The sequence below is a fragment of the Pristiophorus japonicus genome, chromosome 14 (assembly GCF_044704955.1).
Source record: "Pristiophorus japonicus isolate sPriJap1 chromosome 14, sPriJap1.hap1, whole genome shotgun sequence".
Lineage (NCBI taxonomy): Eukaryota > Metazoa > Chordata > Chondrichthyes > Pristiophoridae > Pristiophorus > Pristiophorus japonicus.
Genome location: NC_091990.1, coordinates 166,181,446 through 166,201,606, shown reverse-complemented (window position 1 = coordinate 166,201,606; position 20,161 = coordinate 166,181,446). Strand labels below are relative to the sequence as shown.

The 20,161-nt window shown below is 44.5% G+C and overlaps 1 protein-coding gene and 1 long non-coding RNA gene across 3 annotated transcripts in view; one reads left to right on the top strand and one right to left on the bottom strand.

Annotated features, from left to right (window-relative positions):
* Positions 1–29: 29 nt before the first annotated feature.
* On the top strand, positions 30–5,473 carry LOC139280206 (uncharacterized). Its single transcript, XR_011596639.1, has 2 exons — positions 30–163; positions 4,912–5,473. It is a non-coding gene; the product is annotated as an uncharacterized lncRNA (long non-coding RNA).
* tmem138 (transmembrane protein 138) overlaps positions 5,241–20,161 on the bottom strand; it is a 29,985-nt gene continuing 15,064 nt past the window's right edge. For both annotated transcript variants that reach the window (XM_070899795.1, XM_070899796.1), the window contains exons 4-5: positions 15,037–15,112; positions 5,241–6,855 (exon numbers count right to left, since the gene is read on the bottom strand). In XM_070899795.1, coding sequence (XP_070755896.1) covers positions 6,743–6,855; positions 15,037–15,112 — 189 coding nt within the window. In that variant the 3' untranslated portion in view covers positions 5,241–6,742. The remainder of the gene's footprint in view (positions 6,856–15,036; positions 15,113–20,161) is intronic.

Below are 20,161 nucleotides of genomic sequence, written 5' to 3'. Positions count from 1 at the left end.
TTCCTGACAACCTGGGCCGGATATGGTCTTCACACCGAGCGGTGCTGGTTCGTGGCCGACAACCGAAAGGCATCACATTTTGTAAAAATAACATCATACTCGGCAGTCATCATCATCATAGGCAGTCCCTCGAAATCGAGGAAGACTTGCTTCCACTCCTTAAGTGAGTTCTCAGGTGACTGAACAGTCCAATATGGGAATTACAGTCTCTGTCACAGGTGGGACAGACAGTGGTTGGAGGAGCGCACGGTGCAAGGCGCAGCGCGTGCCGGAGGGCGACGGCTGTGTGGAGGGCGGCTGGATTGGACGTCGCCGGGGTGCAGGTCGCTGGTTGGGGCGCGGGCAGATACAGCAGGAGCAGCGAGGTTGGGGCAAAGGAGCAGCGAGAGATTGTAGAGGGACGTGATCGGGGGCCAGATGAGGCGAGGGCCCAGGGGCAGCACGGGCCAGCCCACACTGCGATATGTGCGTGCACTAGGTCCGTGCAGCAGAGCAGGTCTGCAGTCGTCCTGGTTAACCCTTGCCACTGGACCAAGACCTAACTCTGTCAAGCCCGTGTGGTGGCTGGTGTGCAACGGCCACCACACTTTAAAAAAAATCCACGCACAGGCATCTTCCACCCTTCAGGATGTAGTTCGGGATCTGGAATATTAGGTTCTTCATTGAAACACCTGCAAACTCATCCCTTTTCGGCGTGGAAGCAAGTCATCCTCAATACGAAGGACCACCTATGATGGAAGGAAAGGGTGGGTGGGGAGTCTGGTTTGCCGCACGCTCCTTCCGCTGCCTGCGCTTGATTTCTGCATGCTCTCGGCGACGATACTTGAGGTGCTCAGTGCCCTCCCGGATGCACTTCCTCCACTTAGGGCGGTCTTTGGCCAGGGACTCCCAGGTGCCGGTGGGGATGTTGCAATTTATCATGGAGGCTTTGAGGCTGTCCTTGAAATGTTTCCTCTTCCCACTTGGGGCTCACTTGCCGTGCAGAGTAGAACCCACACAGCCTGCCACTCCAACATGGGAATTGGGGATCCAAGCCATTCACACCAGGAAGGTTGCAAGTTCTATTCCCCTCGTCAATAGCAGCAAGACAACAATTAGGCACAGTGTTGCTGGGCTAGTATCTCAAATCTCATCGAATGATACAGCACAGGAGTAGGCCATTCGCCCCTTCGTGCCTGTGGTAGAGCTAGCGAATTAATCCCACTCCCTTCCTCTTTCCCCATTGTAGCCCTGCAATGTTTTCCTTTCAAGTATTTATCCAGTTCCCTTTCAAAAGTTATTATTCAATCTGCTTCCACTACACTATCAAACAATGCATTCCAGGTCATAACAACTCGCTATGTAAAAAGAAAATGCTTCATGTCGTCTCTGGTTCTTTTGCCAGTTACCGTAAATCTGTGTCGTCTGGTTACCAATCCATCTGCCACTGGAAACAGTATCTCCTCATAGCAAAACCATTCATGATATACAATCTCTTAACATTCTCTCTTCTAAGGCAGGGGTTCTCAACCTTTTTGCTTCTGAGCCCTCCCATGTTATAAACATTTCACAGACCACCTGTAAAACACGTAGTTTTCCTGCATAAAAATTCTCTCAGAGCCGCTCTCACTCACCATGTTACTGCTGCAGCACTGCAGAAAATACTAGTCCCCACGCCCATTCCACTCCCTCTTTCACTCCACATGAGCCCCAATCAGCTGACCCCCAGTCCCCCTCTTTCCCCTTGCAAACCCCTGCTCACTCACCGACTGTTTCCGACAGATCAGCCAGTCCCACTTCTCTGTTTGATTGTCAGTCAAACAGTTTTTTACCAATGTTTTCATAAATAATAAAAAAAAGTTTACAATGAAAATGAAAAAAACAAGTTTTTTTAAGACCCCTATGATTCTTCTCCCAAATTACCTGCAGCAGTGTCCAGATTAATGTTTTATTCCTGGCAACTCCAGGACAATGCTGGCAGGTTGAAATCCTAGCTGGAGTCCAACATTGGGTGTGAAAAATCAGGTCTGCCTGTGATGCCCTCCTTGGTAGAGCAAGACTGCTAACACTCCCAATAGTGGATAATCAAGAGGCTATAGGGAGGGAGGAACTTAATACAATCACTATCATTAAAAAAGTAGTACTCGGTAAAATAATAGGACGAAAGACGGACAAGTTCCCTGAACCTGATAGCTTACATCCTAGGGTCTTAAAAGAAGTGGCTGCGGAGATAGTGGATGCATTGGTTGTGATCTACCAAAATTCCCTGGATTCTGGGATGGTCCCAGCGGATTGGAAAACTGCAAATGTAACGCCCCTATTTAAAAAAGGAAGCAGACAAAAAGCAGGAAACTATAGACCAGTTAGCCTAAAATCTGTCGTTGGGAAAATGCTGGAGTCCATTATTAAGGAAACTGTAGCGGGGCATTTGGAAAAGCATAATTCAGTTAAGCAGAGTTAGCATGATTTTATGAAAGGGAAATCATGTTTGACAAATTTGCTGGAGTTCTTGGAGGATGTAATGAGCAGGGTGGATAAGGGGGAACCAGTGGATGTGGTGTATTTGGATTTCCAGAAGGCATTCGATAAGGTGCCACATAAAAGGTTACTGCATAAGATAAAAGTTCACGGGGTTGGGGGTAATATATTAGCATGGATAGAGGATTGGCTAACAGCAGAAAAGAGAGAGTCTGGATAAATGGGTCATTTTCCCGTTGGCAAACAGTAACTAGTGGGGTGCCGTAGGGATCAGTGCTGGGGCCTCAACTATTTACAATCTATATTAATGACTTGGATGAAGGGACCGAGTGTAATGTTGCCAAGTTTGCCGATGATACAAAGATGAGTGGGAAAGCAAGTTCTGAGGAGAACACAAACAATCTGCAAAGGGACATAGAAATGCTAAGTGAGTGGGCAAAAATCTGGCGGATGGGGTATAATGTGAGGTTATCCGCTTTGGCAGAAAAAATAGAAAAGCAAATTATAATTTAAATGGACAAAAATGCAGTACAGAGAGACCTGGATGTCCTTGTGCATGAAACACAAAAAGTTAGTATGCAGGTACAGCAAGTGATCAGGAAGGCAAATGGAATGTTGGCCTTTATTGCAAGGGGGATAGAGTATAAAAGCAGAGAAGTCCTGCTACAACTGTACAGGGTATTGGTGAGGCCACACCTGGAGTTCTACGTACAGTTTTGGTCTCCGTATTTAAGGAAGGATATACTTACATTGGAGACTGTTCAGAGAAGGTTCACTAGGTTGCTTCTGGAGATGAGGCGGTTGACTTATGAAGAAAGGTTGAGCCTATACTCATTGGAATTCAGAAGAATGAGATGATCTTATCGAAGCATATATCATGAGGGGGCTCAACAAGGTGGATGCAGGGAAGATATTTCCACTCATAGGGGAAACTAAAACTAGGGGATATAGTCTCAGAATAAGGGTCCACCCATTTAAAACTGAGATGAGGAGGAATTTCTTCTCTCAGAGGGTTGTAATTCTATGGAATTCTCTGCCCCAGAGAGCTGTGGAGGCTGGGTCATTGAATATATTTAAGGCAGAAATAGAGAGTTTCTTAAACAATAAGGGGTTATAGGGAGCAGGCAGGGAAGTGGGGCTGAGTCCATGATCAGATCAGCCATGATCGTATTAAATGGCGGAACAGGCCAGGCTTGCTGCTGCTCCTATTTCTTATGTTCTTATGTTCACTCAAGGTATATAGGTGAGGAATGAATGAGGTTTGGCACCAAAGAACAGCAAACACCCTTGTAACTATACTACAGTGAGTCAACCCTCTGGCTAAAATCTATCGACTATCCGGGAGTTTTCGATATTGTGCAGAATAAGTTAAGGGTGCAGTCGGATGCTTTTAGTTGCCATTCTAGATATCGAATTGGTTGGACACGTAGGTGGTTCCGGTGGCACTGCCACGTTTCGGCCAGCAGGCCAGTCTGCCCGTATATGCAGCGGGACCTGGCGAGAGTGAAAGACAGAGCTTGAGCCGTCTCTCTCCCTTCTTGGCGAGCGGGGGCCTGGGCACAGTGGTAGCTGCCAGAATCATTGCAGAAACATTCTGGAGTGGGATACAGAAGTCTGTGTTGGGGCCGGAGCTGCCACTTTGCTCAGCTTGATCCCACCTTTATGCAACGGTGTAGTTTTTCTTTTTTTTTAAAAAAATCCTGGAGGTTATTCATGGCAGATCCCCTGAAACCCTCTCACGAGCCCCCATTGAGAACCCCTACTCTAAGGAGAACAACCCCAGCTTCTCTAGTTTCTCCAAATAGCTGAAATCCCTCATACCATTCTAGTAAATCTCTTCTGCACCCTAAGGCCTTGATATCCTTTCTAAAGTGTAGTACCCAGAATTGAACATAATATTCCAGCTGAGGCCTAACCAGTGTTTTATAAAGATTTAGCATAACCTCCTTGCTTTTGTACTGTTATGCTTCTGTAAGAATGCTCTTGAGCAAGCTGAACGATACCCATACCTCAGGATTTTTCTGATGTTTCCTCCTTAATTCCAATCAACTACCATCTCATCTGGTGTGCATTCTGCTTGGTAAGGGCTATCTTGATATAAATCATTTTTACATCAGAGGAATTAGAGTGCACGCTGGTGGATTGAATTCCATGTAACATCTCAATCTGAAGACTGCATTCTGTTTACCAAGGTACAAAACAGGGTTCAGCTCTTTCATCAAAAGAAACGGTTCCTTTTCAAGAAACTTTAAGCAAAGCTTTGCAGTTTTGCTGGACTTCAAAAGGTAATTTAGTTCCTTGTGGACTGCTTCCAGATTCTTCATCCTTTTGCTGTAACTTGTGCTATATAGCATTTTCACAATATTCTGTAAAGCATCCAATTATAAATAAATTAAATCCATTGTTTTAGCATTAACAATGGTAATCTAATTTTTGATATTTTCCTCTTTCCAGACAAGACACCAAATGAGAACAACAGTGTTCCTGCTAATAGGGCAACAGTCCTCAGTTAAGTAACCCAAGATAAACACTTTCAGTTCTCAGAGCACAGCCCACTTTGGGGGTGGAGGAGGAATACGTGTACTCTATTACAACCATTGAGACAGTGTTTAAAAATTCCAAACTGTAACAACTAGTTCTGCTGATGAAATGAGACAGAATACGAACAATTTAATAGAATAATCTCTCATTTATTGAGCTGGAAAACAAAAAGTTGAACAGCAGGACAATGATAAACCAGAAGATGCACTGCAAGGAAATGAGTGAAAAAAATCAAGTAAAACTTTTGAACGTTTTATTTACACATTTAATACAAAAACAACCATTTTACAGACACTTGCTAGAAAAAAATTATGAAAGCTTTCAAAGTACAAAGTCACGAACAGATCAAATGAAAGACTTGCATTTATATAGCGCCTTTCATGACCACTGGATGTCTCAAAGCACTTTACAGCCAATGAAATACTTTTGGAGTGTAGTCTGTGTTAATAATCTATTAAAATAAATGTCTATTTTGTGTGAAGTGTGGCAATTAATATATTATGATGAAATGAGCATTTGATTTAATGCTCCCACACAACCCATTGTTTTAAATGTAAAATGCAGTCAGAATTGGAATCGTACATCAGAGCAAACCCAAGTATCATTACTTTCATTTTGATTTAAATATATAAAAAAAAGTAAAAATATTTATTTAAAAAAATGAATCTCTAAATATGTAAATACAACACAATTAAAATATAGAACAAAAACTCAAAACAATTGCAGATCACTCTGCTAGTTCAGAAACTTGACCACCTGTCTCCCATAAATGGATCCTTGATGCCTCCTCTTCTCTTGTAGCGCTGCTAGTGGCAACCAGCTCCAAGAGCGTTGATCATTACTCGATTTCTCAATCAATCATTCAGAGGTATGCAGTACCGCCCCCACCACCCCACTCCTCTTCCTGTGGGGCAAGGTATCTTGCAATTTCCTTCTTAGCACCCTTTTAAAAATGGCCATGCTGATACCCCAAAAAATCATCACATGGGACAAATAGAAGGTATATACTCAGAATATAATTCTATGGCGCAATGCAAGGTATTTAAAAAAGATTGGCTTGAATGAATATAAAATCTCATGTTTGTGATTATAGCTTGCTATAGTTGGCCTTAGTTGGGCTAGGGAAATGAAAAAAGTCTGCATTCCCATCCTGATCACTATCCATAACTGCTGTTGAAATGTAAATGCGTGGACATCAAGTGATGCCATTAGTAATTAGCCTGATATGGAAATGTAATACATTAAAGCCACCTCTAAAGGGTGAAGACGCCAACAGCATTTGCTATGATGCCCTCCACAGTCAAATAGTGCAGACACTAATCTAGGTCACTCGTGAAAAATGCCAACTTGGAGAACTACCAGCGCCACAGAACTGTACCCCAGCAAGAGAAAGTGTCTTCAGGAAAGGAGGTACAAAAGGGGAGAAAACTCCAAAAAAAAAAATCGATATTTGCTGGTGAGATTCGAGCAAAATTAAAACCCATTTGACACAAACAAATAACTCATGGCAATTTCATGATTTAGCAATGAAATGCTTAGAGAATCCCCACCTCTTACTGCTCGAGTTCAAAAAGAAAATGAACACATTAGTGTACATCAGTCCCCAAAGAATATTTTTTCACAAATATAGCTAGAAAACTTGTACAAAGTTAAAAATTATCTTTTTAATCAGATAAAAACCTGTACATGTGTAACATGGTCCATTTTTAATGTAGTGTATCATCCCACTTGTTGCTTCACTATCTTATTTTCGGACACGAAAGAATTCATTTCGGAGCCATTCTGAGTCCTCGTATAATCGAGGGTCTCCGAGGCAGAGAGTAGTTCTCTTGTAGAAGTAATAATATAAAACAGCAGCTGCAGGGTGGAAAAAATAAATTACAGTTTCAAGTTAGTGCTTGATGGAATTGATTGCTTGAAACTTTCTCCAGTAACAGGCACAAAACATCTGTCGAAACAGAAAGAGCTTTTCCTCATGGCATTTGCAACACTAAATTTTACATACTGGAAAGTCCCAGGTTCAGTTCCTGGTCTGTGCTGTAAGAAATTATGGATTGGAAGAAATAAGAGTCTGTTACGGGTTCCCCAGCTCAGCAGTTTGCTTAAGTTGAGGACACAGAAGGATTCCAATCATGTCAGGAAAAGAGTTGTACAGAGAGCTGAGGTGAGAGAGAGAAAAACAGGCTTAGCTATGGCAATAAGGGATTTCGCAAGGAGCCTGGAAGATAAACAAACTATCTCTTGAAAGGGCAACAAGACATTCAGACGGAGATAAGGAAGAAAATGACCTCATAGGTACCCTTTCCCGTGTGATTGGACAATTGAATGGGTAAAAATTGATTGCGCAAGGTATCCACCGGCCCACCGAAATAAGGTATAAAAATGGGCAACTGAGAGAAAGAAACAGGCAGACGGAGGAGAGAGTAGCCTCAAGGTGGCTCATGCACGCTTCGACTTAACATCTTGATCCAAGTTCAAATCTTTGAGGTGGATCCCTCATGCTGGCTTCGGCCCAACACCTCAGGATCGGTTCAGAGACGCCGTTCTGCCTCAAAGTCCATTCGTTCCGGGGCCATGGATTGTTCTCATCTGTCACGGGTTTTATGTCTACTACATCTATCTGAATCACGTGTTATATCAGATTATGCTTCTATAAAGATAGAAAGAAGAAAAGTAAAAGTGGAGGGAGGAGAAACCCAAGGCAAAAAGCTAAAAGGGCCACATTACAGCAAAATTCTAAAGGGGCAAAGTGTGTTAAAAAGTCAAGCCTGAAGGCTCTGTGTCTCAATGCGAGGAGTATTCGTAATAAGGTGGACGAATGAAATGCGCAGATAGCAGTTAACGGATATGATATAATTGGCATCACGGAGACAGGGCTGCAGAGTGACCAAGGGCTGGGAACTCAACATCCAGGGGTATTCAACATTCAGGAAGGATAGTCAGAAAGGAAAAGGAGGTGGGGTGGAGTTGCTGGTCAAAGAGGAAATTAACGCAATAGTAAGGAAGGACATTATCTTGGATGATGTGGAATCTGTATGGGTGGAGCTACGGAATACCAAAGGGCAGAAAACGCTAGTGGGAGTTGTGTACAGAACACCAAACAGTAGTAGTGAGGTTGGGGACAGCATCAAACAAGAAATTAGGGACGTGTGCAATAAAGGTACAGCAGTTATCATGGGCGACTTTAATCTACATATAGATTGGGCTAACCAAACTGGTAGCAATGCGGTGGAGGAGGATTTCCTGGAGTGTATTAGGGATGGTTTTCTAGACCAATATGTTGAGGAACCAACTAGAGGGCTGGCCATCCTAGACTGGGTGATGTGTAATGAGAAAGCAATCTTGTTGTGCGAGGCCCCTTGGTGAAGAGTGACCATAATATGGTAGAATTCTCTCTTAAGATGCAGAGTGACATAGTTAATTCAGAGACTACGGTCCTGAACTTAAGGAAAGGAAACTTCGATGGTATGAGACGTGAATTGGCTAGAATAGACTGGCGAGTGATACTTAAAGGGTTGACGGTGGATAGGCAATGGCAAACATTTAAAAATCACATGGATGAACTTCAACAATTGTACAACCCTGTCTGGAGTAAAAATAAAATTGGGAAGGTGGCTCAACCATGGCTAACAAGGGAAATTAAGGATAGTGTTAAATCCAAGGAAGAGGAATACAAATTAGCCAGAAAAAGCAGCAAACCTGAGGACTGGGAGAATTTTATAATTCAGCAGCGGAGAACAAAGAGTTTAATTAGGAGGGGGGAAATAGAGTATGAAAGGAAGCTTGCTGGGAACATAAAAACTGACAGCAAATGCTTCTATAGATATTTGAAAAGATTAGTAGGTCCCTTGCAATCAGATTCAGGTGAATATATAATGGGGAACAAAGAAATGGCAGACCAGTTAAACAAATACTTTGGTTCTGTCTTCACGAAGAAAGACAAAAATAATTTTCCGGAAATACTAGGGGACCGAGGGTCTAGTGAGAAGGAGGAACTGAAGGAAATCCTTATTAGGCGGGAAATTGATGGAAGTGAAGGCCGATAAATCCCCAGGGCCTGAGAGTCTGCATCCCAGAGTACTTAAGGAAGTGTCCTTAGAAATAGTGGATGCATTGGTGGTCATTTTTCAACATTCTATCGACTCTGGATCAGTTCCTATGGATTGGAGGGTAGCTAATGTAACACCACTTTTAAAAAAAGGAGGGAAAGAGAAAACGGGTAATTATAGACCGGTTAGCCTGACATCAGTAGTGGGGAAAATGTTGGAATCAATTATTAAAGATGAAATAGCAGCACATTTGGAAAGCAGTGACAGGATCGGTCCAAGTCAGCATGGATTTATGAAGGGGAAATCATGCTCGACAAATCTTCTAGAATTTTTTGAGGATGTAAGTAGTAGAGTGGACAAGGGAGAACCAGTGGATGTGGTGTATTTGGACTTTCAAAAAGCTTTTGACAAGGATAGAGAACTGGTTGGCAGACAGGAAGCAGAGAGTCGAGATAAGTGGGTCATTTTCAGAATGGCAGGCAGTGACTAGTGGGATGCTGTCGGGCTCAGTGTTGGGACCCCAGCTGCTTACAATATACATTAATGATTTAGATGAAGCAATTGAGTGTAATATCTCCAAGTTTGCAGATGACACTAAGCTGGGTGGTGGTGTGAGCTGTGAGAAGGACGCTAAGAGGCTGCAGGGTGACTTGGACAGGTTAGGTGAGTGGGCAAACGCATGGCAGATGCAGTATAATGTGGATAAATGCGAGGTTATCCACTTTGGTGGCAAAAACACAAAGGCAGAATATTATCTGAATGGCGGCAGATTAGGAAAAGGGGAGGTGCAACGAGACCTGGGTGTCATGGTACATCAGTCATTGAAAGTTGGCATGCAGGTACAGCAGGCAGTGAAGAAGAGAAATGGTATGTTGGCCTTCATAGCTAGGGGATTTGAATATAGGAGCAGGGAGGTCTTACTGCAGTTGTACAGGGTCTTGGTGAGGCATCACCTGGAATATTGTGTTCAGTTTTGGTCTCCTGATCTGAGGAAGGATGTTCTTGCTATTGAGGGAGTGCAGCGAAGGTTCACCAGACTGATTCCCGGGATGGCAGGACTGACATATGAGAAGAGACTGGATCGACAGGGCCTGTATTCACTGGAGTTTAGAAGGATGAGAGGGGATCTCATAGAAACATATAAAATTCTGACGGGACTGGACAGGTTAGATGCAGGAAGAATGTTCCCGATGTTGGGGAAGTTCAGAACCAGTGGATATAGTCTAAGGATAAGGGGCAAGCCATTTAGGACTGAGATGAGGAGAAACGTCTTCACTCAGAGAGTTGTCAACCTGTGGCATTCCCTACCGCAGTGAGTTGAGATGCCAATTCATTGGATATATTCAAGAGGGAGTTAGATATAGCCCTTGCGGCTAAAGGGATCAAGGGGTAAGGAGAGAAAGCAGGAAAGGGATACAGGTGAATGATCAGCCATGATCTTATTGAATGGCGGTGCAGGCTCGAAGGGCCGAATGGCCTACTCCTGCACCTATTTTCTTTGATTCTATGATAACTGCCGCGCCTTAATAAAAGGCCTTGCAACTCCTAAGACCGTGTGAGTGTGTGACCTGTGATCCAAATCTTACAGTGCTAAGTTAAATGATCAGAACCACTGGACTTGGTCTCAGTACTCCCAGGCTAAGAGGGGAGGAGTGCCGAGACCAAATTATTCCTGATTGTTGTTAGAGTGCACATGCAGATGGGAAGGACAGGATCAGATTTATGTTCAGCTATGACGTCCTCCATAGTCAAATAGCTTGAAATATGCACAGCCTAGTGTCAAGTCTACTATGATGAAGTACAGGAGGATCTCGGTGTCCTTGCAACTGTACCCAAGCAAGAGTCAGAACTTTGAGCAGAGGAAAAGAATAAATCAGAGGAATCGTGGAGTAGAATACAATCTGCGACTAAATAAGAGCACAAGTGTTGTTAGAGCAATGTATTGCAATATGGTTTCAAACCTTGTTTATCAGCCTATACAGTGAGCATCAGCAGGCTATTTGACCAAGGTCTCTCCAGATATCCACAACTGCACTATCCAGTAAGGGTCACTGGATAGCAATTTAAAGAAACCCTCCTTGACCCAGGGGGCACAGATGCCAATTGTAGCATCGCTGTGACCACACAGAGAACACAGACCAAGAATCAAAGTTGGAACTTTCTGGTCTATGTAGCTCAATAACACAATGGATAGTGAAAGAAGATTTAAAGTTAATTCAGTTAACATTTTAAAAATATTGCTTTACATATTTGAAAAGGGTCTCCTAATTTTTGAAAAACAATTAAAAAAAATAACTTGATGACCGAGTACATGAGCCAGACCCCTCCTCCCTTGAGCTTGTGAGCAAAGTAAACTTCAACAGCTTCAAACTACGTAAAATATCTGAGCCTGGAGTACGGGATTTTGACCAACCAGGGAGTAGTCCTCATCAGTCTCACAGGCACAGCAATTGTAAACAGCTGAAGCACTTTCCTGCTCCCCGGGCTGCCAGCCAGATCTCTCCCACTACCCACATTCATGGAGAAAACATCTTTTGAAGTGGGGATTATAATCAAATCTTTCTGCGGATGCATAATGACCTAAAGGGAGGGCTGGAGGGAGAAGCAGAGAAGAAAAGGCGCCAGTGGACAGAGGCAGGGTTCAGAGGAAAGAGAAAGAGACACGACCAGGAGAAGAGGACATCAGAAAGAGGAGGGGGGGAAAGGAAAATAAAAGGAGGAGGACAGAGAAAGATCCAGGAATAGAGGGATGAAAGAAGAATGGAGGGGTCTCACATTTTTGTATATGGAGGTTTGCATTATTGAATAAATGAAATGCAGCCCCCAGAGATTGGACATTCGTGGAGTGCAAGACAGAAATAACAACTTGTGTTTATATAGCGCCTTTAATGTAGTGAAACTTCTCAAGGCGCTTCACAGGAGTATTATGAGATAAAAAATTTGATACCGAGCCGCACAAGTATAAATTAGCACAGGTGACCAAAACCTTGGTCAAAGAGGTATGTTTAAAGGAGCGTCTGGAAGGAGGAAAGAGAGGTAGGGAGGCGGAGAGGTTTAGGGAGGGAGTTCCAGAGCTTGGGGCCCAGGCAACAGAAGGCATGCCACCAATGGTTGAGCGATTATAATCAGGGATGCTCAAGAAGGCAGAATTAGAGGAGCGGACATCTCGGGGGTGTTGTGGGGCTGGAAGAGATTATAGAGATAGGGAGGAGAATTTTGAAATCGAGGCATTGCTTAACTGGAAGCCAAAGTAGGTCAGCGAGCACAGGGGTGATGGGTGAGCGGGACTTGGTGCAAGTTAGGACACAGGCAGCGGAGTTTTGGATCACCTCTAGTTTACGTAGGGTAGAATGTGGGAGGCCAGCCAGGAATGCTTTGGAATAGTCAAGTCTAGAGGTAACAAAGGCATGAATGAGGGCTTCAGCAGATGATGATGAGCTGAGGCAAGGATGGAGACGGGCGATGTTACGGAGGTGGAAATGGCGGTCTTAGTTATGCTGAGGATGTGTGCTCAAAAGCTAATTTCAGGGTCAAATATGACACGGAGTTTGCGAACAGTCTGGTTCAGCTTCAGGCAGAAGTTTGGGAGAGGGATGGAGCCCGTTGCTAGTGAACAGAGTTTGTGGGAGGGACCAAAAACAATGGCTTCGGTCTATCCAATAATCAATTGGAAAAAATTTCTGCTCATCCAGAAATGGATGTCGGACAAGTAGTCTTCAATTTAGACAATTTAGTGACTTTGGAGGGGTCGAGAGAAGTGGTAGTGAGGTAGACCTGGGTCTCATCAGTGTATATGCGGAAACTGATGCTGTGTTTTCGGATGATGTCACCAAGGGGCAACATGTAGATGAGAAATAGGAGGGGGCCAAGGATAGATCTTTGGAGGACACCAGAGGTAACGATGCGGGAGTGGGAAGAGAAGCCGTTGCAGATGATTCTCTGGCTACGATTAGATAGATAAGAATGGAACCAGGCGAGTGCAGTCCCACCCAGCTGGACGACAGTGGAGAGGTGTTGGAGAAGGATAGAGCGGTCAACCGTGTCAAAGGATGCAGACAAGTCAAGAAGGACGAGGAAGGATAGTTTGCCTTTGTCACAAAGGACGTTATTTGTTACTCTGATGCTAGCAGTTTCGGTATGTGGCAGGCGGGGAAACTGGATTGGAGGGATTTAAACATGGAATTGAAATATGGGCACGGATTTGGGAGGCAACAACACGTTCAAAGACTTTGGAGAGGAAAGGGAGGTTGGAGATGGGGCGGTAGTTTGCAAGGATGGATGAATCGAGGGTGGTTTTTTTGACGAGAGGGGTGATGACGGCAGACTTGAAGACACAGGGACAGTACATGAGGAGAGAGAACCATTAACAATGTCGGCTAACATGGGAGCAGAAAAAGAAGTTGGGTGGTCAGCAGTTTGGTGGGAATAGGATCAAGGGAGCAGGAAGTGGGTCTCATGGACAGGATGAGCATGGAGGTCATGAGGAGAGATCGGAGTGAAACTGGAGAAAGATGTGGGGTCAGGGCTGGGGCAGGGGGCTTCCTTAGAGGAGGTTTAGCCGGTGGGCTAGAGGAAGGAAGGGAAGTGGCAGAGGCAGCTGAATGGATGGTCTCAATCTTAGAGACAAAGAAGTCCACGAGTTCCTCACACTTGTTGGAGGTGAGGGTGGAGACTGGGGAGAGGGGTTTAAAAAGACGGTTAGCAGTGGAGAATAGAAGCCGGGGTTTATCTTTACATTCCAGAATGATTCTGGAATAGTGAGCGGTTTTGGCAGATGAGAGCAGGACCTGATAATGCTTTGTCGTGCAGCCAGATCTGGCGGTGAATGGCTAAACCAGTTGTCCACTATATCCATTCAAGTCTGCATCCCTTGGACTTAAGGGAGTGAAGATCAGGCTGTGTTAGGGGTAATACTTGTGAAATATATTCAGACAGAAATCCTGCTGAACGGTTTAGATTTGAGAGGATTAATGTTTTAAAAAAATAACAATTTTCAAAAACACACACAGTGCTGATAAAGTGCAGTGGAATGATGGGATACATATTCAAACTCTGCTTTGCTCCATATAGCGGCTTCTTCAATCTCAGCTTTAATCAAAAGGAGCATTACTCTATTGCTGCAAACTCCTGGCAACTGGCATCCTTTTCAACCTTGGATGTCAATTAAGAGGCGTTAGCAACTTTGTTGGCTTTGTTTTCTATACTTGACCGCGACACATTGTTCTCTGGCTCAGAGTAAATGCAGGCCACTAGTTCCCAGGTCTTTGCCCAATGGCAATTCGTAAGCCAACCATTAAGAAGTGCAATAGAGCGACTTATTCTCAAATTTACCCTTTCTTCCTATAGGAGAGCATTTGGGCTCCGTTTTGTAACTCCACCACTCCCCTGACAGCAAAGATGAGGTTAAAAAAAACTCTCATATAGGGCATGGCAAGGATCAACCCCATTTTTCACCCCCTTTCAAGGCTCAGTGAAATGACACCCTCCGCACTACAGTCCTCTCTATTTATATCTACAGTGAGCTCACGGCCTTACTCTTCCCCCTCCCCAAATGGTCTAGTGGAACCTGGTGTAGTAGTGAACATATAGAAAATCTCAGAATTAAACCCTGGTTTATGCCAAATGAGGTGTTCTCAGGCAGTAGGTCATGCTGGGGTACTGCAATTGGCCTCAGTAACACTGAGCTAAAGAATCAAGGATCAAGAACGTGCTCCTGATTGGTAACCAATGTTCCCTGTTGGAAAGCAAGTGCGTGTGTGGACTTTGGGTGAGAGCAGGATCAGATTTAACGAGGATAGCCTTGCTTTGAGTGGCTTGTTGAAAGTCAGTCTGGATTCACACATGAAGAACCTTACCTCAGTACTTTCAGTAAAAGATGGTTTAAAAAAAAGTAGGCAATCTTGACAATATTAGAATATAAGGACCGAATGGCCTACTCCTGCATCTATTTTCTATGTTTCTATGTAATAGTTACTGACAGCTCTCTTACCAAACCGTTGGAAGACGAAAAGTGCTTGAAGTCCATTTGTCCATACGTGCTTGTGCATGTTCCCCCATCGCAGATTCTGATAGAAATAGGAATTAAAGTGGATAAGGTTAAGGAGCTCAGAGAAAATATTTATAGCAACACCCACAGCCACTTTTGACAACAGGTTTAGAAATGCTTTTAACATGGCACCTACGTATCAGCTAAGGAGATTACCAGTTTGAGCAAGCCAAATCCTCGTGACCTTCTTTCTCATCGCATGCACACCAAGAACATGAGCATTGCCAACATGTGTGATGCTCAAACAGACCCCCAATGCTGCTGCTACTGTTCATGCTTTCTCCCAACACTATATCTGACATTCAAAGCAAACTCATTTTCCTACGAACAGAATCCTGCACCTTATACATGCCAAGTCTGACATAGCATGACCAGGATCAACAATTATTCCATTTTTTAAATAATTTGTTCCAGAATGTGGGTGTCACTGGCAAGGCCAGCATTTATTGTCCATCCTAAATTGCTATTGAGAAGGTGGTGGTGAGCAGTATTCTTGAACCGCTGCAGTCCTTGTAGTAAAGGTACTCCCATTGTGCTGTTAGGGAAGGAGTTCCAGGATTTTGACCCAGCAACGATGAAGGAAAGGTGATATATTTCCCAGTCAGGATGGTGTGTAATTTGGGGGGGAACTTGCAGGTGATGGTATTCCCATGCGCCTGCTGCCCTTGTCCTTCTAGGTGGGAGAAGTCGCAGGTTTGGGAGGTGCTGCCGAAGAAGCCATGGCGAGTTGCTGCGGTGCATCTTATACATGGCACACATTGCAGCCACGGTGCACCGGTGAAGGGAGTGAATGTTGAAGGTGCTGGATGGGGTGCCAATCATGCAGGCTGCTTTGTCCTGGATGGTGTCGAGCTTCTTCAGTGTTGTTGGAGCTATGCTCACCCAGGCAAGTGGAGAGTGTTCCATCACACTCCTGACTTGTGCCTTGTAGATGGAGGAAAGGCTTTGGGGAGTCAGGAGGTGAGACACTCACTGCAGAATACCCAGCCTCTGACCTGCTCTTGTGCCACAGTATTTATGTTACTGGTCCAGTTAAGTTTCTGGTCAATGGTGACCCCTCGGAAGTTGATGGTGTGGGATTCGGTGATGGTAATGCCGTTGAATATCAATGGGAGGTGGTTAGACTCTCGCTTGTTGGAGATAATCATTGTCTGGCATTTGTGTGGCGAGAATGTTACTTGTCAATTATCAGCCCAAGCCGGAATGTCGTCCAGGTCTTGCTGCATGCAGGCATGGACTGCTTCATTATCTGAGGAGTTGTGAATGGAACTGAACGCTGTGCAATTATCAGCAAACATCCCACTTCTGACCGTATGATGGAGGCAAGATCATTGATGAAGCAGCTGAAGATGGTTGGGCCTAGGGCACTGCTCTGAGGAACTCCGGCAGCAATGTCCTGGGGCTGGGATGATTGACCTCCAACAACCATCTTCCTTTGTGCTAGGAATGAGTTTTCCCCGATTCCCATTGACATCAATTTTACTTGGGCTGCTTGATGCCACACTCAGTCAAATGCTGCCTTGATGTCAAGGGATATCACTCTTACCTCGACTCTGGATTTCAGCTCTTTTGTCCATGTTTGGACCAAGGCTGTAATGAGGTCTGGAGCCAAGTGGTCCTGGCGGAACCCAAACTGAGCATCGGTGAGCAGGTTATTGGTGAGTAAGTGCCGCTTGATAGCACTGTCGACGACAACTTCCATCACTTTGCTGATGATTGAGAGTAGACTGATGGGGCGGTAATTGGCCGGATTGGATTTGTCCTGCTTTTTGTGGACAGGACTTACCTGGGCAGTTTTCCACATTGTCAGATAGATGCCAGTGTTGTAACTGTACTGGAACAGCTTGGCTAGAGTCGCGGCTAGTTCTGGAGCACAAGTCTTCAACACGACTGTTGGGATTTTGTTAGGTCCCATAGTCTTTTCTGTATCCAATGCGCTTAGCCATTTCTTGATATCACGTGGAGTGTAGAATTGGCTGAAGACTGGCTTCTGTGATGGTGGATCATCAGGAGGAGGCCGATATGGATCATCAACTCGGCACTTCTGGCTGAAGATGGTTGCAAATGCTTCAGCCTTGTCTTTTGCACTTGCATGCTGGGCTCTGCCATCATGGAGGATGGGGATATTCATGGAGCCTCCTCCTCCCGTTAGTTGAATAATTGTGCACCACCATTCACAACTGGATGTGACAGGACTGCAGAGCTTTGATCTGATCCGTTGTTTGTGGGATCGCATAGCTCTATTTATAGCATGCTGCTTCTGCTGTTTAGCATGCATGTATTCCTGTGTTGCAGCTTCCCTAGGTTGGTACCTCATTTTTAGCTATGCCTGGTGTTGTTCCTGGCATGCACTTCTACACTCCTCATTGAACCAGGGTTGGTCTTCTGGTTTGATGGTAATGGTAGAGTGAGGGATATGTCAGGCCATGAGGTTACAGATTGTGGTGGAAAACAATTCTGCTGCTGCTGATGGCCCACAGCGCCTCATGGATGTCCAGTTTTGAGCTGCTAGATCTGTTCTGAATCTATCCCATTTAGTACTGTGGTAGTGCCACACATAGAAACATAGAAACACAGAAAATAGGTGCAGGAGTCGGCCATTCGGCCCTTCGAGCCTGCACCGCCATTCAATGAGTTCATGGCTGAACATGCAACTTCAGTACCCCATTCCTGCTTTCTCGCCATACCCCTTGATCCCCCTAATAGTAAGGACTACATCTAACTCCTTTTTGAATATATTTAGTGAATTGGCCTCAACAACTTTCTATGGTAGAGAGTTTCACAGGTTCACCACTCTCTGGGTGAAGAAGTTTCTCCTCATCTCGGTCTTAAATGGCTTACCCCTTATCCTTAGACTGTGACCCCTGGTTCTGGACTTCCCCAACATCGGGAACATTCTTCCTGCATCTAACCTGTCTAAACCCATCAGAATTTTCAACGTTTCTATGAGATCCCCTCTCATTCTTCTGAATGTCTGTGAATACAAGCCCAGTTGATCCAGTCTTTCTTGATATGTCAGTCCCGCCATCCCGGGAATCAGTCTGGTGAACCTTCGCTGCACTGGCTCAATAGCAAGAATGTCCTTCCTCAAGTTAGGAGACCAAAACTGTACGCAATACTCCAGGTGTGGCCTCACCAAGGCCCTGTACAACTGTAGAAACACCTCCCTGCCTCTGTACTCAAATTCCCTCGCTATGAAGGCCAACATGCCATTTGCTTTCTTAACCGCCTTCTGTACCTGCATGCCAACCTTCAATGACTGATGTACCATGACACCCAGGTCTCATTGCACCTCCCCTTTTCCTAATCTGTCACCATTCAGATAATAGTCTGTCTCTCTGTTTTTACCACCAAAGTGGATAACCTCACATTTATCCACATTATACTTAATCTGCCATGCATTTGCCCACTCACCTAACCTATCCAAGTCACTCTGCAGCCTCATAGCATCCTCCTCGCAGCTCACACTACCACCCAACTTGTGTCATCCGCAAATTTGGAGATACTACATTTAATCCCCTCGTCTAAATCATTAATGTACAAAGTAAAAGCTGGGGCCCCAGCACAGAACCTTGCGGTACCCCACTAGTCACTGCCTGCCATTCTGAAAAGTACCCATTTACTCCTACTCTTTGCTTCCTGTCTGACAACCAGTTCTCAAATCCATGTCAGCACACTACCCCCAATCCCATGTGCTTTAACTTTGCACATTAATCTCTTGTGTGGGACCTTGTCGAAAGCCTTCTGAAAGTCCAAATATACCACATCAACTGGTTCTCCCTTGTCCACGCTACTGGAAACATCCTCAAAAAATTCCAGAAGATTTGTCAAGCATGATTTCCCTTTCACAAATCCATGCTGACTTGGACCTATCATGTCACCTCTTTCCAAATGCGCTGCTATGACATCCTTAATAATTGATTCCATCATTTTACCCACTACTGATGTCAGGCTGACCGGTCTATAATTCCCTGTTTTCTCTCTCCCTCCTTTTTTAAAAAGTGGGGTTACACAACGCAATGGAGGGGATCTTCAGTGTGAAGACGGGACTTGGTCTGCACCAGGACTGTGCGGTGATCACTGCTACCAATGCTGACATGGACAGATGCATCTGCGACAGACACAATGGGCCAAATGGCCTCCTTCTGTGTCGTACTTTCTCTATGATTCTATGGTTGGTGAGAACTAGATCAAGTAGGTTTTACACTTGTGTCGGTTCTCTCGAATTATAAATAGATGCAGTAAGATGCAGCAAGTTACTAAAATACAATATGTCTTTCAGGACTCGGCCAGCTCAGTCAGTATTGGTGCTACCGAGCCACTCTTGGTGATGTACATTGAAGCCCTCCACCTAGAGTACATTCTGTGCCCTTGCTACCCTGAGTGTTTCTTCCAAGTGGTGTTCAACATGGAGGAGCACTGATTCATCAGCTGAGGGAGGGCGGTAGCTGGTAATCAGCAGGAGGTTTCCTTGCCCATGCTTGACCTGAAGCCATGAGGCTTCATGGGGTCCATGGGGGGTGATACTGCCCAATGGAGATTGTGCAGGATGCCCACCATGTTCTCCTAACTTATTCAAAACATATTACAAATCTTATTAGATCAATGAGGATAGGTTAAAACTAATTGTCAGGTTTATTTACAAGTAGAATTATAAATAGAAGTAGTAAAATGCAGCAAGTTACTAAAATACAATATCAGGAATAAGAAGCCAGAATATATGATCCATGGTCCTCATGGATGAGCTATAAACTGTATTCCCAGTCTCTCTCTTTTTTCTTCCCCTCATCCCCAAAAGCTGAATCTGTCCTGGACTCTCATTCTCCCTTGTCCACTCTCATATTCTTAGTCTCTCCTAGTTCCTTTCCAAGTCTTTGCCTCTCATATTTCCATAACCTGGCTCTCCGATTCTTAGTACACATTCTCAAGTCCTTTGGATTGGTTGATAGAGGTCCAATGCTAGCATTCAAAAGGGAATTGGATAAATACTTGAAGGAGAAAAATATTACAGGGATATGAGGAAAGAGCAGGGGAGTGGGACTAACTGGAGCCACTGCAGACTTGAAAG